The 16,180-nt window shown below is 40.9% G+C and overlaps 1 protein-coding gene across 2 annotated transcripts in view; it reads right to left on the bottom strand.

Annotated features, from left to right (window-relative positions):
• bcl6aa (BCL6A transcription repressor a) overlaps positions 1–15,565 on the bottom strand; it is a 31,188-nt gene extending 15,623 nt beyond the window's left edge. For both annotated transcript variants that reach the window (XM_017698025.2, XM_017698026.2), the window contains exon 1: positions 14,833–15,565. In XM_017698025.2, coding sequence (XP_017553514.1) covers positions 14,833–14,860 — 28 coding nt within the window. In that variant the 5' untranslated portion in view covers positions 14,861–15,565. The remainder of the gene's footprint in view (positions 1–14,832) is intronic.
• Between the last annotated feature and the right edge of the window lie 615 nt (positions 15,566–16,180).

Here is a 16,180-nt window from a genome sequence, read left to right as displayed (position 1 = left end):
ATCTGCCCATTTGGATCCGGCGTCCCACTAAAAGCACCCCAGGTGTTCGCAGACCAACTGGGGAAAACGTCTGTGAAATAATTAAGGCCCTCCTTCACAACAATCTCCGATTCAGCACTGCCAAATAAAGAGTGTGTTGAGCTCCAAAACAAAGAGCAGCGTCAACTTTATTTCAATCCACTCGGGGGTTGTTTAAGGCGCTCCGACACAGTTATGCATAATACACGGCCATAAAGCATCCAGGAGTTTGGAGAGAAATGTGTAATTTACCGTGGCCCCCTGCAGTGCCCAGCCACATGTGAATGAGATAATTACCGCAAAACCTTGGCAAACTTTTACCCATCCAGTTCCACATGAAAACAAGTGACCCACTTAGGCAAGAGATAGGAGGGGTAGAGTGGTATCGGAGCCTTGATAAGTAATCAATGATGTTTTGTTTTGTTAGACGTGCACTTAACTGTTAACAGCAACAGGCTCAAGTGGCACCTCAGGCTGCCCAATGGCCACACACAGACTGGCCAGTGCGCTGTTTAAAAAGGAACGACTTTGCTATGACTTGTGCATGGAACTGTCATTGGAACGTCCATTACTGAGAACATAAACTTGGTTGATTATGAGACTAAGACGTCTTTTTGTTTCTCTTATGAATACTTTGTCTACTTAAGACTATGTTTGGTACAAAAGCATTCAGTGGCATTCCTAGCTAGATAGTCCCTTTCCGTGAGACAGCAGCACAAAAATCTGCTTTTCTGTTTTGTAGTCGTTACTATGGATCTACTCTTAGCCCAAGTGTTCTGTAAAACTTTTAAAACTAGGGTCTATTGGTGCTAAACTGGTTGCTGCTTTGAATAGTGCCCATTAACACGAGCTTTAGCACCGGAAGCTGCTCCGCAGTCTTTTGTACACGAACGGCAAAAATCTCCCCTCGTTTCAGAGCAGAATTTTTTGCCAGCTTCAGCTCTTGTCGTCAGTGAAGACTCGAACCGGCCGTGTTTGTCAGAGGAATGATGCAACTGCGCTGTAACATAGTGCGGATCTGCTGTTAGCAAGTACTCAGAGGCCCTCTCAGTTCCTCCTTAAAAAGGCACTTTTGTGTTATTAAGTTTGAAGGAGGCTTTTCCTCCCTCTGTGTCCGTAGAGGACTGTCGCATGGACTCTAACTCCTCTTTTTCATGTCAGCAATTTACTGCTTGGCTCAGATTAGTGTCATCCTGTTACGGTTGGACTCATAACATGGTTAGCATTCTTTTTTTTGTTGTTTTTGTGCTTGTGCTATGCATTTAATAAAGCAGACTAATACAACTTGAACACTGCTTTTGTGCCTCATTACAACTTTAACATTGGGTGAGCATATAGATGTATGCATGTGTGTGCGTGTGTGTGTGTGTATATACACTTGCTCAGTAGGAGAAAGTTATCTGAGCGTGACCTAGCAGAGTCAGGAGGATGCTTAAAGGACTGTTGCGTCATGAAACGCAGAATAAATGTAACATCAGAGAGGTCAGAGACATGGCTGGCTCAAAAGCGTGATGAGAATATAGTATCATTTTGATTTAGTGTGCTATAATACAAATATGGCATAGACTTAGAACTGAGCACACTAATAACATGCGATATTCAGTCATTTGACATTCTTTTCTTTTTGCTGTGCTATTTTTGTGCAATGTGTGTGTAATGTATGCAGTTTCCATTACAGGAGCTGTGAAATAAGTAGAAAGCAAAGATGCATGTGACAAAAGGTCGTTTTGAGCAGGTGTTTCAGCACCTGTTTGAGGTTTTGAAGCCTTCCTGTATGGTGAAATAACCTAAAACCTGTGGATGAAATTGCGGTCCGATTTGTAGAAAACATATGCTGACATTGAAGTGTTCTCGGTGCCCTGATCGATAAAATCTATACCCCGATAGTGAAAGCGCACTTTGTGCACTGAAAGAGGGAGAGATTGCTGTCGGTGATGAAAGGAAACTGCGAGTGTTGGTATTGTTATCAGTCAGGCTCGGGCCTGTTTTTGTCTTACTGAGAGCTTCATGCATGAGGGCTCCTGTTATGCGCATAACCATTACATACATTTCACCTCTTGAGTAGTTTAACACACTCCAATTGCCCAAGTGTAACTCCTGCGCGTGGGGATCTGGCGGACCTGTGGCTCAGTGTAGAGTGAATGTCTCTTCACCGTGCGGGTTAGAAACTAGAACACATGTTTTCGAAGACGTGGTAGGAAAAGCCACCATATGGCCTTTTCGGCTCTGTCAAAAGTGATAAAATATCAAAGGAACAGTGACGCTGCGCTTATTTTAGACATGCAAATCTGCAAAGTGTGTGTGTCTAGAGAGCATTGACTTTGGAAAGAGCTGTAGGAGTGTGTCCTCCTCTCAGAGTGAGTCATGGTCAGACAGCTGAAGAGGCACAAGCTCACCCCTGCATGGTTCACTTCTGCCCTCAGCAACTCCGGCATACCTGCTTAGGGTCAAAGTTCATATTGACGCTTTCACTCTGGCTTTTCATCTCAACTGTGAGAGAAGGTTTTTTTTTCTGGATCTAATGCGCCAGCTCACGTGTATTTATCTGTAGCCAATACACAGCTCACTGATTTACGTCATTACTTATGGATGTTTATCTTTGGGTTTTGTCAATAACTTGAGGACATGTTTCAAGTGGGGTATTAATTTTTTAACATTTTTACAGTGGTTCAGTTCGTTATCGCCCATCACAAAAGTATAATTGCCTTTAACCCTTTAAACTGTGTCCTATTTAGTTCTTCATAATATTTATCCAGTGGCCAGTAGACATTACTCAGCTATGAACTTCACTATGAAGCTAATGTGTAATGTAATAACTTTACATGTACAGGTCCCTTAGAATTCAACAACTCAATATAGCGCCAAATTTGTGAGTATTTAATGTGCCCACACTTTGCCTTTATTACAGCTTTCATTCTTCTCAAGACTTGCTTTGCGTTTTTCAAAGAAAACTGCAGGGACTTTTTCCCCCAAGTTCAGTTCAGAAGTGGCATTTTCTACTTATCGCAGTCAAAGTAATCCCAAACACAGTCAGTGATGGTGAGGTTGGGCTCTGGAGTGGCCAGCCCATTGTTCTGAGCTACACGTTGTTCCATATTGTTGAGTTGTCTTCCCGCAGTGGAAGGTTGGACAGAAATACCTGTGGAGCCTGATTATCTCTTCTCTCTCTAAAGATGAAAGCCCTGTTTATCTGATGGTGACAGTTTTGGTGGTCTACCAAGTCTTGCATGGTTGTTAGGAGTCCTGCTTTTCTATATCTTTTGGGAATAAGATAGTCTTTTATATACATAGTTGCACGATTATATATTATAATTGTTATCTAATTTCTTAAATATTTTTGTGAACTCCAGCTTTTGGAAACATATTTCCCTTTGACTTACCTTTCCTCCTATGAGTGGATTATTTTATATCTAATCTCAATCAAAATAATCTACTGAAAAATAAACACGTTGTATTTAATAGCAGTTTGAACTGGACATGAAAAATAAGCGGTGAAGTGATTTGTACAGTATTGTATTTTTTTAAGCTTTTCTGCAGTGCGATGATGGAGGTGTTGGTGCTGCTGCTCGGTAGGTGTTGTTTTTTAGTGTGAAAGACCACACCGCCGTGCTTTGTGTCTTTAAATCAGACAAATACTTGACATGTAGGTAAAGCTGGTATGTTCCAGCCGCCTACAAGTGTTTCAGTCATGACACTCCATTTCTGTGGTGAGAATGCAAGGCTCTCTGTGGTTTGACCTGGTGTTTGTCTTGCAACCCACTCAAGTCAAATCTGCCTTCTCTTATGCTTTCTCATGGACGGGAACGAGTTGAAAGCGCAACCGCTTGACTTGTATCTTATTTTTACAATATTTTATCGTTTCTAGTAGCGCGTTCGCTTTTGAAGCTGATATAGATGCGACATAGATTAGATCGGGTGTGTGGCGTGGGCCATGCAGCATCAGTGTGTGCGCAGATCAGTACAGGATGTTAGAGACTGGGGCGGGGGGGCGGGGCAGGTGGTGTGCAGGGCTGGGGAGGTGCCACCTCCACTGTGTTTGAGCACGGTGACATTATGGAGGAGTGGGAACACTGCCGATGAACAATGGGGAGGGGGTGCTCGGATCGCACAGCTGTTGCAGACACCTCTCCACTTCCTCCACCAACCAGCTGCAGCCATGTTTTTGAGACTGTGTTTATTACACTCTTTTGACCTATCAGCAAGTGCAGTGCTCCCTGCTACGCATGATGGATCGAGAAGTGAAGAATTCAACCCGATGCTTATTATTTGGTTATTGATCTTAAGAGCTATTACTGGATATCTCCTACACAATATGTTTACCGCTATGCGATGAATATAGTGATGTAAGCTGATGTGGATCTTTCGCCGTGTACATAATTGATCAACAAACTGATCGATAGCTTCTCCGGTCTTAATGCTTGACTTATATATAGCATGAAGAACATTTATACTTTTATATTTGTAAGAACATTATGCTACGGTGTGAAACCTAGTGATATTAACACTAATCGAATATCTGTGGTCAAGAAATCGACGGTATTATTTAAAATTGTGGAGTCACTGTCTCAACATAAAACCCAGGTTTGTTGCACATGCGTGTATGAACTTATTTTAGTATGATTCTAATAATCTGTAGGTAAAAATGTGAAGGAAGCTGTAGAAATGAAGACGTTTTCTATGATGGACGGCGCTTTAGATGGCTTCAATACAGTTAGTACTCGAAATGCCTTATATTCTGAAAGTAGTGACCAGATTTTGCACATCAGACAGCCACTTAGTCCATTTGTGAGGAGAAATTACTGTAAACAGATAGTTTATTATTTAATAACGTTTGCTCTTTTTTGTTACTTTACATTGTTAATAATCCATCGGTTTACTTTTTGCTGTCTTGTTTATAACATTTCAGTCTAGACAGTGTAAGTTATTTCTGAATAAGATTAATATGACAAGTGATTCCAGCTTTTACATGGAAGTGTATTTTTTTCTTTCCACCAACCAGAAGCTGGGCCAGTTCTACTGGGCTTGTTATCCTGACTTGCATGTTCCTGATGATGTCCAGGTGTGATGTGATCTGCACGTGTTGAAGGCTTTGCAGCAGACTCATTAACAGTTACTCTACAGCCAAATTGCTGCATGTTGTCATGACGTTTTTCTCATTAAGTGCAAGGTATTCATTTTCAGGAGATATTTCTGAGGAGATTAGAAATAAGATAATACACTTGCGCAAGGAAGTGGAAAGTCAAAGGAGAATAACAGGAGTTTCCAAAACTGGAGATTAAAAAATGATTAACAGTTATAGAGAAAATGAGAAAAAAGCTGGTAGACCACCAAAACTGTCACCATCAGATAAACAGCACTTAAAGCTTTCATCTTTGAAAGAGAGGAGAAAATCAGACTTCAGTCTTGGTTTAGATCTTGAAAGAGCCGCAGGTGTTTCTGTCCATGCTACCGCTGTGAGAAGGATAAGGAGCTGTCAAGAAGCCATTACTTAATGGTCGTTTTGACTGGAAATTAAATAAACGAAGGGTGATGTCTGATTTCCATACTGTATGTGGCACCGTTTTGTCAATGTGTGTTTATTTTTTTCTTTGATGGAGTGAAGTAATGTCCATTATATTGCCAATGGATAATTTAGATCCAGTAGATCCATTTGCAGGTGCATCAATGAAAGGCATTGGCTGATTAATGGAACAGCTTGGAGCAGTGTTACACTCCCAGCAGACCTCCCAGGATTGTAGAAAGCCTCTGGAGAGCAGCTTTTCACTCTCTCATGGACTCTTCTCACAGCCATGGGGAACATGTTGCATCACATGTTGGCAATGCTTCCAAGCTAATGCTTTATCTTAGCAGGATGGCCTGCCAAAATTCAAGTGGTCAGTGTTCACATTGGTGTGTTTGTGGTGATGTTTTTAGAAAGTGACTGGCTCAGGGTCAGTACTGATTCCTGTTGAAGCAAACATTGAATCGCAAGGAATCTCTTGTGTGTTCTAGTCTGTTGTACTCTCTGAACTTTCTAGTGTTTTGAACTTGAGCTACAGGATGTTCTTTTCAAGTCACAGTGGAGGAGGGTGGAGTGCTTGCTTACCTGAATCTGATTTAATCTTCCAAAGCTTTTCTGGCCTACCTATCTGAAATAAAGAACATTTTTCTGCAATCTGCCAGGAGTTTTGAGCAGCATTCCATTTGTCTAAGATCTCGCAAATCCTACAATGTTATGACAAGTTATTGGTTGAAGCCTTAAAGTCTAGTCAGTGAGTGCTGCTGTCTGCATTTCGCAACGTTTTGACAAAGGGCAAAGAGAGTAAACGCGAGTAAAATCTGAGCGAGGCATAGATTTTTGGTTTTGGATGTGGGACAGTTTGGACAAATCTGAGCATTTAAAGTGGAGCAAGAATTTGGCTGCCTACAGCGAATGAGAGAGAGAGACAGTGAGAAAAAGTGAGTGAGAGAGAGAGAAGGAGGAGTGTGTGGATGGTGGGGGTGGCAGTGGAAGGGAGGAGGGCAGTTGGAAATTATCCAGGAATGCAGTCAGAGTGGGGCATTTTGGAATTTTTCTGTTTTTCCCTGGAACTCCTGTTTTCTCAGAACTGTGCCACCTGGTGGATAACATGAAACTGTGAGCTTCATATGTTCAGTTTTCTGGTGAAACCTAGAACAGATGTTAAGACATTACACTTAACAAGCTAACAAGTTTCTTCATTATTGGAACTTCACTTTGTCTTGTGAACTGTCCTGCTTAGATTTTCATCTTAGAAGAAAAGCATTATCTAAGGTTCTGTTGCCTCTTCTTCTGGTTTACGGGGGTTTATTGTAAACAAAATGCTCCTTTTTCAGCAGCTCCACCCTTTTTACTTCTGTCTAAGCCAATCACAGGGCATGCATATATATATATATATATATATATGGCTTATAAAGCTATGTTGTGAAGAAAGTATTGAAATGACTTGGCAGTCACTACTGAAATAGTGTGGGACGAAGTGTGTGGTGTGTACATGACATTTTAATCTCGACGTCCTGTTGTGTTTGGAACTAAAAGTGCTTTTGTTTATCATGGAACTTTTATTGTAGGTCACTTTCTCAACAGGCGAATGGACTCCTCTGATTGATACCGGTTGTGTATAATGTGTGCACACCTTTTTATGGTATAGGGCAACAAGATAATCTTGAGTTCATCTGAGGTATTTTTTTTGTTTCAGAGGACAGCGTTAGGGCGTTCAGTATCAGTTCTCTTACTACTTTTCATATCAGTTTCCCCTTTAGAATTCTTCACACCACAACTGTATTAACTACATCACAAATCTGAATTTATCTTGTGCTCCCCTGCCCTCATGTCTGAACAGAAGCGGCTGTGATTAGACTACATTTGCATTCTTATCAAAAAATTTCCCAGAAGGGATACAGTTTGGATGCGAAACTGATGAGGAATCTTAGCTATATGACTGAAGGATTGTCCCCATGAACACACAAAGTATTTGCATTTGATCGTGTTATGTAAATAGGGGAGAAAAGAAACTGACCCAGAATGTAGGATGTTCACTGAAACATACAAAATAAGAGGCAGTTTCTGAATATTGTAATACTGGGATTGATAGAGGATTTACAGTAATAGCCAGTGCTTCTCTGTCTGTACGTATGGACATTAGACTCTTGCGTAGGTATACACCTATGAAGTGTGTGTTTTTTCATGAGTTCATGTACAAGTAAGAAAACACTTTTTCAGGTCAGTAGTAGATTTTAGCTTAGGTGTAAAAATGTCTGCTAAATACATAAATGTTAATGTTACAATAATCACTAAAGGGGAATTCCACTGATTCTTCAAAATGTCAAAAAGTATAATTCAGTCATTGAGATGTGAAGTCATACAAGTGGTTTGATTTGAAGTGGTCGATTGTAGAGAAACTCAATGACCTTTTATGTTTTTTGGAGATATGAATCGCGATATAACTATAACACAAACATAGGTATTTCATTTAATATCCAAAATGACAAGTGAGCTTAAATGTATCTTTAGAGTTTTTATATGTAATGTTAATAGTAGTAAAATGGTCATTAATCAGGAACAAAAAAGTTTTCTTTGAGGGCTACTTGCTTTATAGTGCCCTGCATTTAACTTTTCATCATAAATGGAATTTACATCTATGGTTTAGGTCAAAGCTGGTAATAAACAGAGTGTTTTTATTGTTTTAGCTCTGCAGTCTGGCACATTGAATTCAAAATAAATCCGGGACTATGAGGTAAATGTGCACAATGTGCAAAATATTTAATTCAAGAGAATTTGACTTAAGCCCAGTTTAGACAGGCTTAATTTTACTTAGGTAGGCAGGGTAATGTTATTTATATTGGTGTTTCTCTGTGACTTTAGTCCCATCCAGTCAGTTTTTATTTTTAGGAACTGTGTGCTCCCGCATCAGTAAAGATTTAGGTGCCTTTTACCTTCTATAAAAATGTGCAGAACTCAGAACATGTAAAATGACAGACGAACTGTTTTATTTAATGCTGTGTTGTTGACTTTTGGCTGTGAAGTCTCAAGCTGATGATAACATTAATGACAGTGCGTTCACATAAGACAACAGGACAGGTTAGGGCAAACAATGTTTTCTGTTGTTTTCTGCAGTGAAGGCAGTGTGTAAATCGAGTAGCTGCTCCCATCTCTGTCATCGATTCTGAGATTTCTTATCCCGTGTGAATTGTTCATGAACATTACAGATGTCCTATGGTAAACTGGCATTATCCCACCTCCCCATGGACAAATAATCCCATCTGAAGAGGGCATAGTCTCTCCATTTCAGGGGACCATAACTGGACAAAGTAACGTCATTTAAAATAAAATTCACCTGCTTAATATTTGTATCCACATCATTTGCAGTCAATAATTGCCTGAAGTCTGTGACCCATAAACATCACCATCTTGTGTCTTCTCTGGTGAGTCTCTTCCTCACCTGTAGATCTGAGCAATTTAGGTGCTTTTGAAAATGTATGCTATATGAATTTTGATTGGCTTATTATGCCTTATTATGTTTCATTCAAAAAGCTATCTGTGCTCAAACACTCCTTACAACTTTAATGTGAGTGGGCGGGGCGAAGCTGCTATAAGACGACCAGGTGGGTATACTGTGTGTTATTACATTGGTTGTTGTGACGTCACAATAACAGCGAATGCTTAGTTTCTATAAATGGATTGTATAGACAGAGGAGTGAATGGTTTGTTTTCCCACCACCCACTTTTGGACTGTGATCAATTGGTGAATAATTGTATGTATATCGTGTATATAAGCTAGGTCATGCGGTCATATTCTCGTCTGTGTTTAGTCAGTAAGTGGGTGGCATGTCCCAAGTTATTCCACTCTGATTGGGAACTTTCCAGTAGCACAGCTTGCTCCATTGCACTGCAGGAAAAGGAGAATATTTTGGTTTAATTGCTGTGCATAGGTTAACTCATCTCAGGACTCCTACCACTGTGTGGATTCTCCATAACTAGCAACGCGTCCCACTCCAGCTAACCAACATTCCCTCTTTTGGGGCCTGTGAAAATGGAGAAGACCTATCAGTTCTAATCACACAGCTTCTTTCCTTCTCTCGTTCTTTCCCTGGCTCAGTGACAGCAGCCAATCCACACTGACGTTAGAGCCGAACTGGTCAGATCTCTCTAATTTGCATCAGCTTTTAAAGGCATCTGTATTTCAGTGATTAGGGTTGAACATCAGTTAATAGAGGGAATATGGTCCGTCTACGTACTTTTTAATATCTAAAAAGTCTGGATGTTGGGAAATCCATTCTTGCCCAAATACATAAGCAGTTTATCCATTAGGCCTTTGCTGGGGTGTGTTTCCTTCCTCTTTTTGGTCCTCCCCCTCTGTCCATCAGATGCACTAAGTGGAGTGTAATCCATGGTAACATGGAACCAGGAGCTTTTGGCCAGGATGAAAGCAATTCTACCAAGCCTCTGAAATCATCCTCTCTCAAAACTGATTTGATTTGGCTGGCCTCCAACCCCGACCAATTCCGCAGCCCCAAAAAGCAGATAAACAAGTACTTTCTGGCCTTTTTAATAACATATCAATTTACATGGGATTATTGGGGTGGGATTTGCAGCAGTATATTTTGTTGGGTGGGTTTCAAAATGGCTATGAACATATATGTTCCAAATCCATGCCATTAGAGTGCTCTGTTGGCAAATCCTTGGGCAGATCATTTTTCTATGAAACATTTTCTAATCATTTTTGAAATCTAAGGTTCTGTTCTCATGGTTGGATGTCAATACCACTTGAGTTGGAAAAGTAGCAGCAGTATACAGTGTTCTTAGCAGTGTGTTCTGAGATCATGATGTTTTTATACCTACATTACCAACAACCTTGACCGTGTTTTTTGCACGTCTCTAATCAGGACAGTCAAGTTTGATGGATGTCATGTTGTGATGACAATGACAAACCTGCTCATGGCTCCCTTCCCTTGATAAGGTCCTGATTGACTCAGGAAAGACTTTTCGGTCGCATTTAGGAATACAAAATTATAGCCACAAGTTTTTACCTTTTCCCCCTGCAAATATTGTTACAAACAGTAACAATGTTTTTTATGTCTGTTTTCACATTTCATATTTTTCCCCTGCTGTATTACTTTCATTTACATGCCTTTCATTTTAGCAGTCCAACATTGGGCCTCTCGTGTAATATATAAAAATAATCTTCAATATCATCGTGTTTTACACAGATAAATCAAACATTACGGTTTAAATGGCAAAGATATCAATGAATGGAGGTTTAAATTATACAGTATTGTGCAAAAATCTGATATATTTCTTTTGTCTTTAAGAGATCAGGCTCCACTCTTGCTTCAGATCTGAAAAAATCCACAGGTTTTTCTGTCCATCCTTCCGCTGTGAGACCACAACTCAAAGCTATGAATCCGTAAGGATGTGTAGCTGTCAAAAAGCCTTAAAAGAAGTAAAAGGAAATGGACAGAAAAGAAGAAAATGTGCTAATCAAACAGAGAAGCTGCTCGTGTTCTCAGATCAGTGGACTGTCCAGCCCAGAGCCCAGACCTCAGCATCACTGAATGTGTTTGGAATTACTGGGATCATGAACGGCAGAAAATCCAAAAAATAGCTTCGAAGACGGAACTAAGACTGAAAGTGTGAAAGAACATCCCTTCAGACTTCTTTTGAAAACTGTAAACAAATCTCATGAAACAAATGGAAGCTGTAGGCAACGGGTGGACACACTAATACTTAAAGATTCGATTTTTAGTTGTTGAGGCTTTTTGCAGTTTTCTGTTAAATGTGTTTTTTCTGCTTTTCTTTCCTGACACTGAGAAACGTGATCTCTGACTTTTAAACAGTAGCGTGTAATATATTTACTTTGAATTTGAAAAGAAAAGTTAAAAGAAGTTAAAAGATCTTAAGGCGGCGACCCCTCCACCTCATGCTCCTCCCCTGTAGCCACTTTTTTCCAATAGTGTATTTGCACTGGGGGCACAGATGGTGTGGGCATATGCATTCTGCCCCGGCAGCCTCCAGGCTGCGTATGGAGCTAGTCACCCATCAACACTCGCCTGCACTGGACCTGACTCTGCTTCCCCTGAACTGCCCTGCTAATGTTTATGGCAAACACATCAGCTCGAGTCAGTGTCACTGCTGGAGCTGTGTGTCATCACTGTGGGGAAAAAATAATAAATCCTGCTCATGATGAGGATCATAGTGGTGGGAAGTGAAGCACGACAAGCAGGTCTCGACCTAAGAGGAGTATGAGTTCAAATCAACCCGTCTTTGACCCTTGGAAAGGCGGACAGGTCCGCGCTAGATAGGAGATAGAGAGAGGTAGAGCACTGCACTACCTGCCCCAGGAGAATCACTGAGTGTGTTTGCTCTGACCTGTACTGTGGCATTTGTGCGACCTTATTGTGACATAACCAGCGCTGACCATGCTTGGCTGATTTTCACACCTGGGACAGAAGTGCTCCGCTCAACATTGTGAATCTCCAGAAATGACTAGGAATGTAAGTCTCTGACCTCGCAACAGTTCCCTTCAGTCAGTCTCTGATTATACGATAGTTCAGTTTGATGTATTTATTTTGGTACATTTCAGAATTATTTTTGTTAATGTGTAATTATGTATACATGAGTAGAAAATAGTCAATAAAAATACATACATAGTCAATAGAATAGTCAATAATAAAAAAATACAATTTTTATTTAGTCCATTTTTTTGGTTCTTTGTTTGAAAAAAAGGCCCAAGAATTTTATTTCAGGTAAGAATGGACACATATATTATTAAACATTATTAAATACTTTATTTGAGTAGCACCCTATAGATTATTCATAACATTCAATGAATTTATTAACAAACTATCTGAAAAAAGCCCAATTCATTCATCAGCAAGGCTATGGTTAGGTTTAGTAACAGGGTTCAGGGTTAGTTTTAGGTTTTTTTTAAAAATCAGGTTTTATTAGGTATTTAGCTGAAAGGAGGTATTGCCAAGGTAAGCATTGCCAAAGTGGACATCCACAGTGGACTATGAAATTAAGTGTTTTAGATAATGATTAGAATTTATTCGTATCAACAATCTGACCTATGCCAAAATCTAAATCTAGCTTTCTAAGTCAATGTAATCATGCAGATTGATACATCCCAATCACCGTTTGATATGATCCCTTCAGCACTTTTTGCTGCAGCGATAACCTTTTCTTTCTAAAGAACTTTTCATGACACAAATTAAAGTTTCACTGTTGTACGCATAACTTTAACCTCTTTAGCCTTTACCATAGTCAAAACAGACCCCTCCCTGTATCACACCCTACTGAAGATGCCTTACCCCCCAAACAAATGAGAAACATGAAACCGTAAGACCAGAAAACGGCATGCTGTCCAACACTTAAGCCCGATGGAGCAGCAGCTTCTCCTGAGCAGAAGGGTCTTTTTTAAAGTACAGAGAGCCGTGACGGAGTTGTAGGGTGTGCGCTTACGGATGTGAACATATGAGAGCAAAATGAGCTTTAAGTAAATCTGTAAACAGGGTCATATCCTCCATGCTCTTAATCAGCTCCATGACTGTTCCACTCCAGAGAATTAGACAAGAGCCGAGTTAAACGTTGTTAAACACAGCGCACAGAGTTCATCACAGGTGATTTTAAATGTTCATGACGTCCACTTGATGTGACTTAATACATGAGGAGGGTAACGTTACAGACTGGGCTGATGTCCTTTTTAGTTTCAGTTTTTATACGATATCCTGATTGTTTTGCTGTTTGGAGCTGTATTATATTTTGCATGCACAGTTATGTGTACTGTATGTTCGGCCAAGTGTAGTTTTATATTTATGTACTGCCTTTTTTTAACAGCCCAAAGGGTTTACACACTGGATAGTCATGTAGAAAAAAGTCTACGCACATTTTTTACAACCATTTATCCTGGCAATAAATATATATTTTGCTTGTAAAACACCAAATACCATTTAGAATAGTAAAGTAACAAGGATTTTTGATTTTGGCAGAAGAAGTTTTGTCTTTTGAAGTTTAAACAAGAAAGATTTGTCCTGGACGACTCCAACCATTGCACAGATTTGTGATATATATATATATAAGATAATCAGTTTTTGAAGAGTCTGAAACTTTTGCACGGGACTTTGTTCTGCCCTGTTTTTTTTTTTACTGAGACAGTTATTAAAAGTATTGTAGGATTCACCACATCATTCATTTTTTTTCATCTCATGTTTCTCCACCGCAATACTTACCTCAATCACAGCATCTCTGCTAGTGAAATAAACATCTCTTCATGCACTGATATCAAAAGCATCTTTGATACTGAAAAACACTCAATGCCTTATTTTCTAGTGTAACACTAAAGCATTTTTTCCTCTGTGTGCAATTTTACGCCCCTACCAATCACATTTCAGGACTTTCAATACATTTGCGTGCTTTTATAAGACATGAATATCCATCTCTGCGTTCATCTATGAATGTGTGTATGTTCCCTCTCGCCAGAGGGGTCAGTTGGCCGTGAATGTTCATAGGATGGAGCCTCTTTTTAATATGTTGTGAATTACATAAGCGTAAGTAAGTAAATAAGAGGATATGAGTTTGATGCCTGAGAGCATTTTCAGTTAAGATTGTGTTAGCAAATGCCAAGAAGAGAAAACACTCAGTCTAAGATTAACAGAGTGCGTCGAGTCCAAACAGCTTCAGGCATTCTCCCTGCTTTCTCCTCATGTCGCCCGCTCCATTTTCTTTTTTAAAAACCCACACATTTGATATTCTTATCATATTAAAAATACATTTGAAGTGGGACAGTGGTGGGGGTCACATGTAGGGCTGGCTGTCGCGTTGTTTTATGCAGCGTGTATTTGCTTCAGATTAATCTAATTGACTTGTGCTTGTGGCTGAATTGGCAGTAGTAGTAAGTGAGGAGGAGGCTCTGCTTTTCGTTCAATGCGATGTGACATAACCCATGTAATAGAGATAGTAATTTGCTATAAGCGCCGTCTACAATAAGCATGCTTGTTTACTTAAGCAGGAATCTCTCACTTATTCCCGCCGATGGGAAATGAGTTACAAAAAACAACATTAGGAGAGAAGACCAGATGTTCATCTCACAGCTCTCTTAAGTTTTCACTTCCCACCAGTTTTTCATCCGTTAGTTTCTCTTTACAAATTGTTCATGGTTTCTACTTTCCTGTTGTTCTTTTTTACTGTTCTTAATAATCTGGTTCTCTCATTCATCTCAGACTGGATTAGCAGCCCCAGCAGAAATGAGGAACAGGAGCAAGGGAGTGAGGTCGGAGGGGTGTGCAGTTGGGATAAAGAGAATAGAAGGACATGCTCACCGTGGTTCTGCTGCATGGAGTGGGGCATGCTGGGAGCGGAGGTGTGAGTCAGAGGGCAGTGGGCAGTCTTCACCACGTCTTGCTGGGATTGATTCTGCCTGCGGTCAGAGTCCGAAAAACCTGCTTATGGGTTTCAGATGGTAGGAGGCTTGGTTGTTTTCTTTTCTTTTTTTTTTCTGAGTTATCAGTCACAGAGCTCAATTAGCGGCTGATGCCTTGAGGGAGGAAGCAGATATCCGGGGTTCAGCGCAAGGGGAGTGAGCAGTGCAGATTGGGACGGCTCAGCGGCAGCCCAGATTGGCTCAAAAGCTTGCAGCCAGTGAAGGAATGCAGAGTGGAGGCTGGAGGGCTTGAAGATGATGCTGAGGATGCCCGGCGTTCAGGGTGGTGAAGGCTGAGGCTCCCCTCCGTCTCTCTCTCTCTCTCTCTCTCCTTCGCTCCTTCGAGTCCCAAAAAACCAAAAATAAACCCCGGAGTTTAGAAGCTGTCCCGCATTTGGGATGCGTCTGCCAGCGAGTGCGAGCAAGGATGAAGAGGATGAGGAGGAGGAGGAGGATGGGCTCAGCAGAGAGAGAGCTGAAGTGAGCGGAGTTGACTGAGCGCGCTCGGCGTCAGGCAAGCGGTCCACAGGGCATCGGTGGCACTCGGAGCTGATAGGCCAACTGCGTTCTAGCGTTCATTGATTGTTGTGCACTCGCGTGGTCCACTTTCCATGAATGCCAAAAAATCGTGGGGCGTGCTCCCTTTTGCGAAAAAAAAAACCCCACAGATTAAGCTGCCCTTGCTATAATCCCAGTCGCTTGCTTCCTCTCGCTCTCTCCCCGTGTCTCTCTCTCTCTCTCTCTCTCTCTCTCTCTCTCTCTCTCGCTCTCTCACTCACTCGCTCTCTCTCTCTCTCTCTTTCTCTATCTCGCTCTACCCTTCTCTCTCTTCATAATGCGTTTGAATGAGGCACAATCTGAAATCTCATTGAGGCGCATGAACTCTAAGGCTACTATTCTCCTTAATATGGAGCAGCTCTCAGGCTATGGGCCATCTGCCAGATTAGAGTCCTTCATATACCGCTATGACACATTGTTTTATAAACAGAGCTTTTTATACAACAAACATTTCAGTGTCCTAGAGCATTAATCTACCTAAGCTGATCTCAATCCTGCGAGCTGGATATTGCTCTTTATAACTTGTCTAGTAGGGGGGGAGTTGATATTACATCATTCCAGATGTCACTTTTGTCCCAGCTCTGCCAGTGGGGTAAAGCCAGTCAAGGGATGTGCCAGTTTAGGGCCGAAAATTGGACAGTAATACTGGCGAACACAGGCAGCTCTGCTTCTGCTGTTCGTATTTTCAG

The sequence above is a fragment of the Pygocentrus nattereri genome, chromosome 26, assembly GCF_015220715.1.
Source record: "Pygocentrus nattereri isolate fPygNat1 chromosome 26, fPygNat1.pri, whole genome shotgun sequence".
Lineage (NCBI taxonomy): Eukaryota > Metazoa > Chordata > Actinopteri > Characiformes > Serrasalmidae > Pygocentrus > Pygocentrus nattereri.
Note: the sequence above shows the minus strand (reverse complement) of the source record. Positions and strands in the feature narration are given on the sequence as shown.